The 13,893-nt window shown below is 37.4% G+C and overlaps 2 protein-coding genes across 5 annotated transcripts in view; both read left to right on the top strand.

Moving 5' to 3' along the window:
• Positions 1 to 572: 572 nt before the first annotated feature.
• Positions 573 to 7,316, top strand: LOC306879410 (uncharacterized protein). 4 transcript variants are annotated; one of them, XM_079432343.1, is made up of 8 exons: positions 573 to 640; positions 1,077 to 1,150; positions 1,298 to 1,474; positions 2,208 to 2,301; positions 4,619 to 4,721; positions 5,926 to 6,008; positions 6,127 to 6,230; positions 6,401 to 7,316. In XM_079432343.1, the coding sequence occupies exons 2-8, from the start codon at positions 1,114 to 1,116 to the stop codon at positions 6,451 to 6,453; spliced, it is 651 nt and encodes a 216-aa protein (XP_079288469.1). In that variant the 5' UTR covers positions 573 to 640; positions 1,077 to 1,113; the 3' UTR covers positions 6,454 to 7,316. The 4 variants fall into 4 exon arrangements, with proteins under 4 accessions (XP_079288469.1, XP_079288467.1, XP_079288470.1 ...); XM_079432341.1 differs by having other exon boundaries at positions 578 to 640; positions 1,298 to 1,480; positions 6,401 to 7,315; XM_079432344.1 differs by having other exon boundaries at positions 579 to 678; positions 6,401 to 7,315.
• A 1,839-nt stretch (positions 7,317 to 9,155) lies between these two features.
• Positions 9,156 to 13,893, top strand: part of LOC306879408 (plakophilin-4-like) — a 37,699-nt gene continuing 32,961 nt past the window's right edge. Inside the window, exon 1 of the mRNA XM_079432339.1 lies at positions 9,156 to 9,304. The gene's annotated coding sequence lies outside the window, so the exon portion shown is untranslated. The remainder of the gene's footprint in view (positions 9,305 to 13,893) is intronic.

The raw sequence follows: 13,893 nt of genomic DNA, 5'->3' as shown, positions 1-13,893 counted from the left end.
TTTTGCGTTCACTTTTCTCATATTGAAGTTGTTCATGTACTTTTCAATTTATTTTTTATTATTTAATACATTTATTTACAAACAGAAAATGCCTCCTATATTTATAGAGCATAGCCTAAAAGAGAGTTCATAAAGGTGAACAGATTTAAATTCACAAATGAATAACGTAGTTTAATTTAGCTTAAATCATTAATTCATGAAATCGGCCTTCAAATAAATAAATAAACCATATTTAATATAAAATACATGTATGTGTTCAGAAAATGCGTCGTCTATACAGTAAAATAGTAAGAAAGAATTGATTAAGCTGAACAACATAAATGTATTTAAACAAAAAAAATCTTAATTTAGCCTAATTCAGCTTAATTCATGACCTCATTAAACTCCTTCAAAATAAATAAACAAAAAAAATATTTGTTTATAATAAAAGTTTTATGTATTTTTTATTTTATTTTTTTAGCTCAATATCTGCTTCTCAATGTTGCTACACGTCATGCAGGTGTGTTCCCCGCTTCTTGAAGATTAATGTCTGTCCAGTAGGTGGCAGGAAAGGCGTCTCCCGTTTCAGTGCGCAGTTCACTCTGATAAAGAAGAAGAATCTAGGCGTCCCCCCCCCCTTCTGTGCGCTGGTTAACACGACGTAAGCTTTGTCTTTTCCACATCTTTGTGTAGCCTCAGGTATATCAATAACGATGTATTATTTGAATTCTGCTCCCAATGTTGTTTTCATCTGTAATGTCTGTGATTTCTATTTTTAAAGGCTGCGGTGGTTATTAGCTTATCTTGTACATACGATGCTTGTGGTCCTGATGCTGCTTTTGTTACTAGGCGACCAGTTTGACTCACGAGCTAAATGATAAACAAGATAAATCTTGAGAGAATAGCTATAATAACCACAGTGTTTTAAAACGCAATCAGTAATAGCTGCATGCATTAGCTTTGCTAAGTTAACTGTATACACGTGTCGAGCTGACAGTATTCGCGGTTTAACTTGATCATTTAAGCACACATTAAAGGGCAATAGTTCGGCTGACCTTCTATTTTGAATAAATGCTGAGCTCTTTCTGTAATTTCAGAGCAATCAAACCTCCACTGACCACCAAGACACCAGTCATGGCTGCCGAACCCAACTATCGCCGAACAAAACCGGGTAACGGCCTTTCTGTGAAAAGCATTATACTGTTATCTTATTTACACACCACTTTATGCCTACATTGCTGACACATACTCATTGTGTTTTCACAACACATTTTTGATTAAGGCAAATAATTGTACAAATATTGTAATTTCATTGAAGGTGTTTGGACAGCTAACCTTGCTAGTTCAAATGGAGCTGTTGGGCCCTCATCACAGATTCCAGGTTTATCTGTGAATGCTGACATCACTCCTGAAGAAAAAACTAAAGGAAGACGTGTAGGAATTCAGGCCACTGACTCGGATTATGTTAAACTTGCAAAACAAGGAGGACAGAAGGGTAATTGTGTGTCACTTGTATAGAATGCATTACTTTCATATTTATTAATTTTGCCGTGATTTACAATATGTCAAAAGTGAAGTATATATTTACAGAATGACCTACTGCTATTGCAAATATGTTCAGTATAGATATGAAGTGATTGTGACAAATTATCTTAAAACTAAATCTAATCTGTGCAGTAAGTATTATGTGATTTATTGTTTGATAAAATGACCAATAGTTAGGACATTTTTACACAAAACTGGATTACAAAAAGTGAAATCAGTTTATAGATGATGTTTGGGATCCTGATGCTGCTAATGGGGGGCAGTCGTGGCCTAATGGTTAGAGAGTCGTAATTGTAACCCAAAGGTTGCGGGTTTGAGTCTCAGTACCGGCAGGAATTGTAGGTGAGGGGAGTGAATGACCAGCGCTCTCTTCCACCTTCAATACCGCGACTGAGGTGAGACCCTTGAGCAAGGCACCGAACCCCCCAACTGCTCCCTGGGTGCTGCAGCAAAAATGGCTGCCGACTGCTCCGGGTGTGTGTGTTCACTACTCACTGTTGTGTGTGTGTGCATGTGGATGGGTGAAATGCAGAGCACATTTTCCGAGTATGGGACACCATACTTGGCTACCTTTCATTTTCTTTCAAATCCTTAAAGAAATGGGTAAAATAACTACAGTAGATTTGATTCCTTTTAAAACACACCCATAATTATATCCTGCTTATATTTAAATTCTGCAATAGGTTTGCTGAGGCATGATGACCCTGTGGAAGCAAAACCTAACAATTCCTACAAACCCTCTAATTGGTTCTCTGCCACACCTGAAGATCAAGAGAGGTGAGAATTTGTCAGTCCATACGGTGTTGTTTTGTAGAGAAATAATGAATGAAGCCAAAGACCTCGGAAATACAACATTTTGATTAAAAGAATGATCCTAGACCGATTAGAAGAGATCACAATTCATTACAAATTATTTGGCTATAAGGCGCTATGAATGTGTCAAATAGTTATGGTGTTTAAAGGAATTGTTCACCCAATAATGAAAATGTACTCATCCGCAGGCCATCCAAGTTGTAGATGAGTTTTTCTTCATCAGAACAGATTTGCAGAAACTTAGCATCACATCACTTGCTCATGGATCCTCTGCAGTGAATGGGTGCCGCCAGAATGAGTGTCCTAACAGCTGATAACATCACAATAACCTACAAGTAACCCACACAACACCAGTCCATCAATTAACATCATGTGCAGCAAAAAACTTGTTTTTAACTTCAAACAGAGTCCTCTGTTGATTAATATTGCTTTATCCAGTGAAATGTTGGGCTGGGTATCGAGTGCAATACTTTTCAGGCACCGACCGAATTGCCTCGATACCACCGAGTATCGAAAAACGTCTTGTCGTTCGGTACCAAATTTCGATTCCTAAGGGGTTAATCTCATTAACGTCAGTGAGCCAATAAGCCTGCAGCACTAGGTGTGGTTGACTGTGCTGATTGATCAGTGTTTGACATCCGCGAGAGCAATTCGAAAGCGTACGGAGCAGTCTGCTTACTTCTTCGCTTACTTGACTCAGACTGAAGCTCGCGTGACGCTCGCGGTCATTTCAGCGTCTGCCGTCTCACTAAATAAGGACATAAACACTTGAACAACAGCTCCAGAACTACTCTGAGAGTCACTTCATGAGCATTTTACCATTTGATTTGAGTAAAACTTGCATCATATCATATACACACAGAACTGTAAAGGTATTCCCGGAAACCCGTCAAAATAAAAGTTTGGATTAACTTGGAAGACACTGCGGCAGAAATATATTACTATTGTTCAGCAGAGTGTACATACTGCTACTATTGAAATTATTAAAACTCTATTTTTTTATTAATGATCACACAACATTTCTTCCATGTTTTAATTTTAATAGTAAAATTTTGTTTGCCAAAATAAATAAAGTTTTATTTTCAATAATTTAAAAGAAAAATGAAATTAATGTTTTATGCCTTCATTTGAAAACCAGATACAGAACACAGAATTTCTGAGGAAAAAGAAAACATTTCATAAGGCTGTTTTAAGAATAAATTTGAATAAACTAAGTAGTTTTATGCATTCAAATAATTAGACATACTACAACATAGAATTTAATAACAATAAAACATTGTGAAAGAAAATAAAACATCCACTTATGAAAGTGGATAAAGATTTTACATTTCTTTAAGTCTCTAACAACCTAGAATAAATGAATAGAAATGATGATTCTGTCTGAGCTATGCGTTTTAAAACGAGCACGCGCTAGTGTAAACTGAAAACTATTTGAGCTTTATTAAAATTATTTGCACTGATTTATTGTGTTGGCTATATTTTGTTCCTTTGTGCAGTGGCTCAGGAGATGAGTCTTTGAGTCTGTATACATGTCAACAAGCTGAAAAAAATAATACCAAAGTTTTTTGAGATGATGTAATCTTGTTAAAACTGTTTTCATAAAATTGGTATCGAAAAAAGTATCGTTCAGGAACCGGTATCGAACTCAAGGTATCGGTATCGATATTGAACATTTTTGAACGATACCCAGCCCAAAACAGTCCAAAACAGACTTTGATGTGAGAGTACAACAGGGTATGGAATTTTCCCTGGAGAAAGCGTTATGAAGGATTATAGATTGTTTCTTTTTTTTTTTTTTTTTTTTAAGTTATAATTTATTGATGGATTTGTAACATTTATTACAAACACACAGCTTTTTGCCTAACACGATGTTAATTGATGAACTGGAGTCGTGTCGATTACTTGTGGATTATTGTGTTTTTATCAACTGTATGAACTCTCATTCTGACGGCACCCATTAATTTCAAGGTTCCGTTGGTGAGCAAGTGATATAATGCTAAATTTCTCCAAATCTGTGAAGAGACCTCATTTACATCTTGGATGGCCTGAGGATAGTAAAAAAAAATTCTTTTCTTTTTTCATATTCCTTTAAGGCTTTCTAAATCTAGCATGGCATGTTCAAGCAGTTCAACATTAATCTGGTCCATATAGGGTGACATGGAGGATCTACATTCTTCTCTCAGAAAATTATAGGGCTGTGTAGAGACAAAAGGGCCCACCCCAATCCATCCAGTGTGGTGGTGTGAAACTGGGATTCAATCATGTGATCTTTTGCTTACAGCGGAAGTAACGCAACTAGTCCTGATGGAATCAGCCAGTCTAAACAGCACCTGGAAGCCCCATTTGGAACTGATAACTGTTCAGCCTGGGATCCTGATAAAAAGGTGAATGGATTAGCACAGACGGTGACAGTCATCTTGCCTCCAAACTTTGTCCTGCCGCCATATTACAAACAATCTTTCAGTTGCTATATTTCTTTTTTGCCATGCGCCTGCAAAACTGTATTAGTAAAGAAATATTCTTCACTTGATTCATTTGAGAAAAAAAAGAAAGCTGCATGCTGTCATTTATGTTTTTCCATTGTTGTGATTCTGCTTTTTATTTTCTTGACTGGTTGAGAAAAAAAAAATATTGAGAAAATCGCTTTTAAAGTTATCCAAATTAAGTTCTTAGCAATGCATATTACTAATCAAAAATTATTTTTTTATATATTTACGGTAGGACATTTACAAAATATCTTCATGGAACATGATTTTTACTTAATATCCTAATGATTTTTAGCATAAAAGAAAAATCTATTATTTTGTTGGCTATTGCTAGAAATATACCCTTGTGACTTATGACTGGTTTTGTGGTCCAGGATCACATTTGATATAATTGTTTGCTATGTGGCTATTTAGTTGTAATGACAAAATATTCTGTTGTAGTCAAGTTATGGTTGCATACTATGAAAGCAGATGCTTTAAAGCATTGGTCTCAAACTCAATTCCTGGAGGGCCGCAGCTCTGCACAGCTTAGCTCCAACCCTAATCAAACACACCTGATCCAGCTAATCAAGCTCTTCAGGATCACTAGAAACTTCTGAGTAGGTGTGATTTGGAGCTGGTTGGAGCTAAACTGTGCAGAGCTGTGGTCCTCCAGGAATTGAGTTTAAGACCACTGCTTTAAAGTACTAAGGTTACTGAACAAGACTTTCAAATGTAAAAACCAGTTTGACATATTTAACTATAAAGAACTGGTACTGGTTCTTTTAGAACGCTGACTCCAATGACTGTTGCTATGGCTCTGTACCCTGTAACATTAGATCTGTGGTTCTCACTTCATGCCCTATCATGTTCATCTTTTAAACAGGAAACTGAATCATCTTATTGCATTATTAGTCATTTGTTATTCTGCCTTCATGCTTTTTATCTTTCTTTTTATTAATGATGCGTTTGTGAATTTCCTTTTTTATCGCTGGATGGAATTGGTCATTTTGAATTAATCTCATGTAAAGAAAGTTTCATTAGTAGCAATTTATACCATTTATATACAATTTTGAAAAAGTGTTTAATCATAAAATTATACACATTTTATTTCCTTACACAGAATGCCAGCCATGCTGCATCGGAGATGCAGAAACTCTCCCTAAGCCAAAAAGAGATTGTGGAAGCCAACAAGTTCAAAAAGATGTAGGTCTCTTTTTACATTTTTAGCCTCTACATTATTTTCCAGATCCACAATAACGGCAATTATTAAACTCCTGAAATGTTTTCAGTCTATCTTAATATTTGATAATTGTCTCTACAGTTCCCATGACAAGAAGGCGACAGCTCCAGTGAGCATGTCCAAACTTTTAAGTTTTGGTTATGTTGAGGAAGAGAATAAATCTCCCAATGATGATGATGCTTCAAGTGAGACTTCCTATTTTTTATGATAACATCATGAGTGGTTTGAGTTTTGTGTTGCGTTAACCACATGCACAGTAAGAGGCAGCTGCTGCATTGTTGCTTATGAAATTCCTGAAGCTTGTCAAATTATTTCTATAGTTGTGAAACTAACTTGTATGCCTTTGATATTTTAGGCATTACCTCTGAGCAGACCAGCACCATTGCACCAGAGGATGAACTGGAATAAAGATGATGCCCTCCAAACCCTTCTTCATGAATTGTTGTTCTCTCGTATCCACTAGCTCCTTTGCATCAACCACCCACTCACTGCTTTATGCAAAAACACTTTAGTCTTCGGATTGTGCTCATTTTGCAACTTTATCTAAATGACTCGTGTTATGCTCAAATATCTATGGTGCTTGTGATCAGGATAACTATACCCCTAGAAGGAAGGAATATTTGCAAAGTCCCTAAATGAAAATTACATGCTATACGCACCACAAAATACATCTTAGATGCATTAAGCATTGATACCAATATGGATCTGATTTTCATACTATTCATTCTTCACTTGCACATGAGTGCTCATGGCGCAATAATGTGCCAAAACCTTAAGAGGTCTAAAGATAGCACACGTAGACAGATAGGATATACCTACGCCACGTTAAACAGCTGTTTCTCACCTCACATAGTCAATGGTTATGACAAAATGTGTAAGCCGCAACCTCTGATTACACCCTCCATCGCTGTTTTATGCATTAAGTCTCTGGTTTGAACACTTTTGAGTGTTCTTACGGCCCAGCAGTTAGCTAGTTGAGCGCATGATGAGCACACAAGAAGGTTACCTTAAAATAAATTATTATATGAAGTGAGGAGATGCCATTGGTAGGGTTTTGAGAAAAGGAAGGGGGTTCAGGGAGTTTGCGATTGTGAATGTCTGTTATTGTTAGTATTGATGTGATTAGTAAATAATAATCAGAGATTCAGTTGTTTTGGTGTTCTACGCTGTATAATTTAATGTTTCTTCCTTCTGAAAACAATGTTTACACTTGCTGTCAGTTCATATCTATAAATGATGACTGAATAAATTTGCATGTGCACAAAATGCTTGCTGTTTGTAGTCATTGTTTCAAAGGCAAGCTTCTCAGGTTGAATGCACTGTTTTTACAGATTTTCAGTTGTTTCAAAAATGCCTTCTACATTTCAGACTTAGGTGTACAAAATTTTAAAAAGGCAAACATTTGGATGCTAAATAATAATGAATAGATAAGAGGATATATTCGTCAAAAACAACAACAGTAATAATATTTCAATGTAATATGATTAACATAAGGCTGCATTTATATGAAAAAAATAAAAACCGTTATATTGTGAAATATAACCATTCTACTTTAATTTATTCCTGTGATGGCAAAGCTGAATTTTCAGCTGCCAGTCTTCACTGTCACGTGATTCTTATCCTTGATGTTGAAATACAAATATTTTGTAACATTATAAATGTCTTTACTGCCACTGAATATAATATAACTGACTCCAAAATTTTAAATGGTAGAATATGTTTGAAATAAGATAAGTAAAGCACTCCTTAAGATGAACCTAGAGTCCAGAGGGGATAAGAAACAGGAGTTTCAAACCTCAAGATGTTCAATTTTAAAATCAAAACAAGCAGAAATGGTGATAATCCATCAGTAAAATTAAAGAATGTTGCTGTAAAGGCTTCAGGTTCAGTCCCAGGTAGAGTTGACCCGACCCAGCGCTGGAGAATTACTGATGACAGCCCTGCTCAATCATATAATACCACCCGTGACTTGGGCATTTAACTGTCAGGATCTCCAATTAGTCTGCAGGTCACATGATGTTAAGCATCTGCTAAACACCAGATGTGGACATTCTTAGAAGCTGAAAAGTTTGTACTGCAATGCAACCAAAAGAATAATTTCACTATTTTGATAAACTCTTCTGTGGCACAGTGTGCATATTTTGTATGCATAACACTGGGATCCACTGCTCTTTTGGATATAAATTAAGATGGACTTGAATGCAAGGTATGGTCAGTGTGACCGATGAGGCGCCTGGAAAACACTAATAGTCCCACAGGCTCTCATAACAGCCCTGAATGTTGGACTTTGGCTGGCTTCTAACAGGTCCAAGACTCAGTGTGTGTGTGACTAGCTGGCAGAACATGAGAGGAGGCTCTCCTTTAAGCTAAAAGATGAGGTCCAAACACCTGATGGGTAAAGCAGAAGGAGTCCTGAACTGAGCTCAAAAAGCTTTGGTGCTCCATCTGGCAGAACGGGTATTTTTTGCTTACACTGCACCTCTTTAACTGTTATTACATAATGTGTGGGAATTGTTTCTTTTTCTTTTCTTTTTTCTGCACTACCGTTTGTGTTAATTAAATAAACTAATTGTGAAGCCTGGTTTTCTTATTTATTTACAGATAAAACTTCTTGTAGCCTAATATAATTTTCATCGGCAGTGAAAGATGTTATATAACCTGACAGAAGCACTTAGATCACTCCCAATGGGAGATGCCCTTTTATCCACACGATGGCAATGTTGCCTAATGTTCATTTCGGGGGGGAAAAGCCTAAAGAAAATCGCGTTTTTATTGTCATACAAAATATTTATGATGCGCCGGCTAGTCTTCCCCAAAGTTATGTGGACTTCTTTAAACCCGAATAAATATAAATCCAACCAATAGAAGACTAAACACATTTATCAAGCAATTTAAAGTAACCAATTTGTGGGCGTTTATGCTCACTATAAGAAGATGGTCACTCATGTGACCATTGGCTTGTTGTTTTTGCTCCATAACCGTAAATTTTTTTTACGTATTTCGATGGGAACTCCACATTTTTGAATCAAGTCCTGTTCGACTACATGGCAACACATTTAAATGCCCTGAAACAGCATCTCTCTATGTGGAGCGTATACGTCACGCGCTCTGACCCTCTTGCCCATGGAAGCGCGCGAGACCCAGCCGGAGCCGCCCGTTCATCGCGTGAAAACACCTTTGGAAAGAATGCCATCCAGTGATTACGTTACAAATGGATTTATCGGTCTCCGCGAATAATTTGCATTTCGGCGGTATTGCGGTAAGTAGTACTGGAGATTTCGCGCAGCTCCAATGAAGCGTTGCTAACATCTGGCGCGCGCTGGCGGTGGGAATTCATCGCTGCTTGTCATTTATCGGCAGATTTCGTGCATCTTCAGTCATTTTCAAAACTGAGCTGTTGTCAGTGCACAAGCGGAGAAGCGGCTTGCATTTCTGTCGATGCTTGCTTTAAAGCTCATTCCTTCTGCCTTTCTTCATTGCAGTGATTAACTGTGCAGAAAATATGCATTTGTACTATAGTTATGCTTACATAATTGATGGCCTTGTTTAATGCATAAAGCTGAATAACTTGAGCAGGTGTAGTGTCGCTTCCACCTCTAATCGACATACCTACACCTCCCATCATCATCTCAGGTCCATCATCAGTCCCTGCATGGCGCATTTTATCCATCTGTTCATCATCTTCTAACCTGGGCAATGCATTGCATGGTGCATAATTTAGTTTCATTAATTAGAATCCTTGACATGTGTTATCCTACAGTCCAGTATCCCACAGCCTGTGAAGTAGGCTGGTCTCCATTACGACTGATAGATGCTGTCACTGGGACTCAGGCTGGACCATCTTTTAGACACTTTTCTTTATGCATAATTGAGCATCCCTCTATGTCCTTGCTCTCAACTCGTGCTCTAATAATTCAAGCTCGACAGAAGATAGAAGAAGTCTGAATCTGTTTGGGCTGTAATGGCAGTGTGGTTGTAGTTTTAGCTGCCTCATCATATTGACCAGAGTTTAGATTGAATGCAGGTTTGCTGCTGTGCACCATGTAATTGCTGCTGTGCAGTGATTTGCTTTGAGCAGTCCACAATTACAGTATGTAAAGATTGCGGGGACAATGCATCATGATGCAGTAAGATGTGTTCCTCAGAGACCGAGCTGTCTTTACACTGCATTGTCATGTTACATGGTCTGAAAAATCATCCTAGGGACTTTTGTGTGTGTATGTGCGTTTGAAATAACCAAGGCCGAGTTTCGCTATTCATGAGAAGTGACAGAATGATCTCTCTGATAGATGTAAGTGGTGGTGGTACACAATGTCAGATGACTCCAATAAGTAACAGTTTATTATTGTTTCTTGGTCATCATGGTTAATAGGATGGTTTGCTTGTTCCCCTCCTCTCGTCTGTATATAAACCCGGTGCTCTGACTGACAGCAGACTCCTGGTAAATCCAGTGTGGAGGTGGGTGGGGATTTTATAGACTTCTAAAGTGGATTTTGGATTTTATTCTTGTAAATGCCAGCACAGTGGGCTACTGCCATTTATTAAGTTTATAAGCTTTAAGTCATTGGATTATGTATGAATGTGTGTGTTTTGCAAGACCGATTCTTTTCCGTGAACCGATTCCTTCGGATGGTTCAAACCCGTTAAAAAAAGCTTCTTTGGTTCTCTTACGTCATCACTCGACTGTCACAGCAGGGAGGAACGAGGAACACGCAGACAAGGATGTAACTCAAAATAACAGACTTTACTGAAGACAAGGCAAACTCACAGACATCAAACACCGGGGGTAACAAGTAGACCAGAGGAAATAACACTGAACAGACAGGACTATAAATACACAGGATAATTAACTCAAACACACCTGGAACAGAATAAACTACTAATCACATTTAACAAGGACAGGAAACAAACCAAATATGGGCATGGAAACACAAGACACACACACACACACACAACAGAGGTCTGACATCACTACGTCACCCATACATTTTTCAATCAACTTAGTGTATGTTATGTTGATTGCTGATTATTACTTTTTATTCACTAGTTCACCTAAATAGTTGAAAAAATGAAAATGTTCTGTTCATTTAGTTACCCTCAGGCCATCAAAGATGATGGCTTTCTTTCTTCATAGAACACTAAAGATGATTTTAAGATGAAACCATGGTCCTTGGTTATTCATAATATGTAAGTTCGCAGGTGCCGTCACTTTAAGAGTCAAAAAAGCCAATATAGGAAGCACAGAATTAATATTTGCGGCCACTGACAATATATGAAATGAAACAATCAGTCTGTGCAAGAAACTGAACATTATTTAGGCCTACAACATTATTACCTGTAATCCATAACCTCAGGCAAACATCCTGGAGCTCAAGCTTCTGTTGCATAATGACAAATATGTGGTAACAAAATCACGTGTGAATTGACGCCATTGTTTGTTTAGAACAGAGAGGGAGGATGCGTGTGCAGACCATGACCAAAAAGCTCCGCCTGTAGGTTTAATTTATTCACTTTGAACAAGTAGTTTGGTTCAGCAACGGTCTAGTGAGAGGCACCGAGTGTATTCTGGTGTAGTCAAATTTGTTCATTGCAAATCTCAGGTGGCAGGCACACACGGACTCAAGAACTGGATATCACTATTGCACATAAACATCCAGCTTATTTGGTCATCATGAATATGTGTGCAAGTGTTTGCACTGACTGCCTTGTCATCCTCAAGATGGTGCCTTTTCTAAAATGTTTGAATATGTGTTTATACACACATGTATGTGCAGTCTCCCGGAAATCCGGTTTAATTCAACCAGTCAGATAACGACTTCGACATTCCTGAAGTGTTTCCAGAAAAGTGTGCCATATGCATCAGATGTTTAGCCAACGTTCCGTGGGCGTGACGTCTGAGGCTGAGACTAGGGCTGTCCAAACTCGGTCCTGGAGGGCCGGTGTCCTGCAGAGCTTAGCTCCAACTTGTCTCAACACACCTGCCTGCAAGTTTCAAGTATACCTAGTAAGACCTTGATTAGCTGGTTCAGGTGTGTTTAATTAGGGTTGGAGCTAAACTCTGCAGGACACCGGCCCCCCAGGACCGAGTTTGGACACCCTGAACTAGACACTGTAGTCACTGAGGGAAAAGACAAAGTTGACATTACTGTCAATTTTAAAGTTTTTACATACAAATATTTGTGGATTTCAACAAATATTTTTTGTAAAACTAAAAAAATAAATACATTAAAATATGAAAATACATACCTTGAACAGATTGGTTGAATGAATGATTCAATGGCTCATAAAGACATTCACTTGTCACCAGCCTGCTAGCGTAATGATGTGACCTGCACAAACCGACGAACGGACTGAATGTGGAAAGATGCTTGATGAATCAGATTGGAGTATCCAACTATTCAATTTTTATAGAATTATAATTTTGTCATTTACAAGATTGGTAACTGATTATTACTTATGTCTGTGGCCATGGTTTAAAAAGATCCGAAAGATCTTTCAAAAATGTAGCCCATCAAGAGATCAAAATACGATGGTTGAACTGTGAGAAGACTTGAGTGGACTATCTAGTTACCTTGTATTACATGACATGTATCTACTATATATATAGTAGATAAATATTTATTTAAAATGTGAAATAACTTCCAAAAGGTGATTTACTTTATTTTTGATAAATACTATAGACATAAGTGTTTAGATCTGAACTATATAAACTTTAATCCAATACTTAAAGCTGCAGTCCGTAACTTTTTTTTTGGATAAAAATTATCGATTCACAACGGTTAGCTTATAATAATATTTTCTAATTTGAGTGGTACTGGTAGCAGGTTTTTGCGGGAAATAAAGAAGTTGTTCCGGCTAATCGCATGTGACTGAGGATCCTGCAGGTTGTGGATTTATTTTTAGCCTTTTCTCACAACAGCTAGAATAATTAAATTTAGCATTTTGATGGCGGATTGTAGTCCAGAAAGGATTATGTGTTTATGAAACACATGTGAATGAAATTAAATTGTATTCCAGTTTTAAATGTGCATCTGATTACAGATAGCCAGGGATTACCCAAGATTTATATTTGAAAGAAAACCAGTTCGAAGGGAGCATAATTTGCTTTTTGGGTTAAAAGAATTTCTTAAACCCAGCACGAGTGTTTTTATATCATTGTATTTCTGATGGAAACCAACTATTTTCAGAAAATTTTGGATGTCATTTTCATTTAATCTTGCATATAATGTCTGATAAAGCAGCATTTGTGAGCAGAGCTCTGTTTTGTATACAGCCAAAAAAAACAACAACAACAACTATAACATTATATGTCTTAATATGTCTTGCAATATCCGTGCATGCAAAGGCTCTGCACGATCCTCTTGTTCAATATTCTCGGGGTCTGAATTGATATGGCAATATTGACGAACTTGCTGTTCTGGCAAGGGGCGGGGCAATACTGAAACGCCGTCTAAGCTGTTCGCCAATCACAACGCACTGGGACAGCTAACCAATCACAACACATTTCGTTTTTCGGAAGGCGGGCCTTCATCAAACCCGGAACTAATCGAGTCGTTTGTGTCAGGCTGGGGAGAAAAGTATTGTAATAGCGTAAATTATGTGAAAAATTATGTGATTTTCGAGGCCAAGCACGAGAGCATGTTCTAGTACACCCCCAAAACAAAATCAAGACTTTGTAAAAGAGCATAATAGGACCCCTTTAATATGAAATTTGAATGGTGTGACAATTACATATTAGACGTATTGAAATCTACACGTTAATACACACTATACTTATAGTCACGCAATGCTGATGTTGTTAATATTAATAATTTGAGAATAAAGTATAACAATAATAATAATTTACAC

Source organism: Barbus barbus (genome assembly GCF_936440315.1).
Source record: "Barbus barbus genome assembly, chromosome: 13".
Lineage (NCBI taxonomy): Eukaryota > Metazoa > Chordata > Actinopteri > Cypriniformes > Cyprinidae > Barbus > Barbus barbus.
Note: the sequence above shows the minus strand (reverse complement) of the source record. Positions and strands in the feature narration are given on the sequence as shown.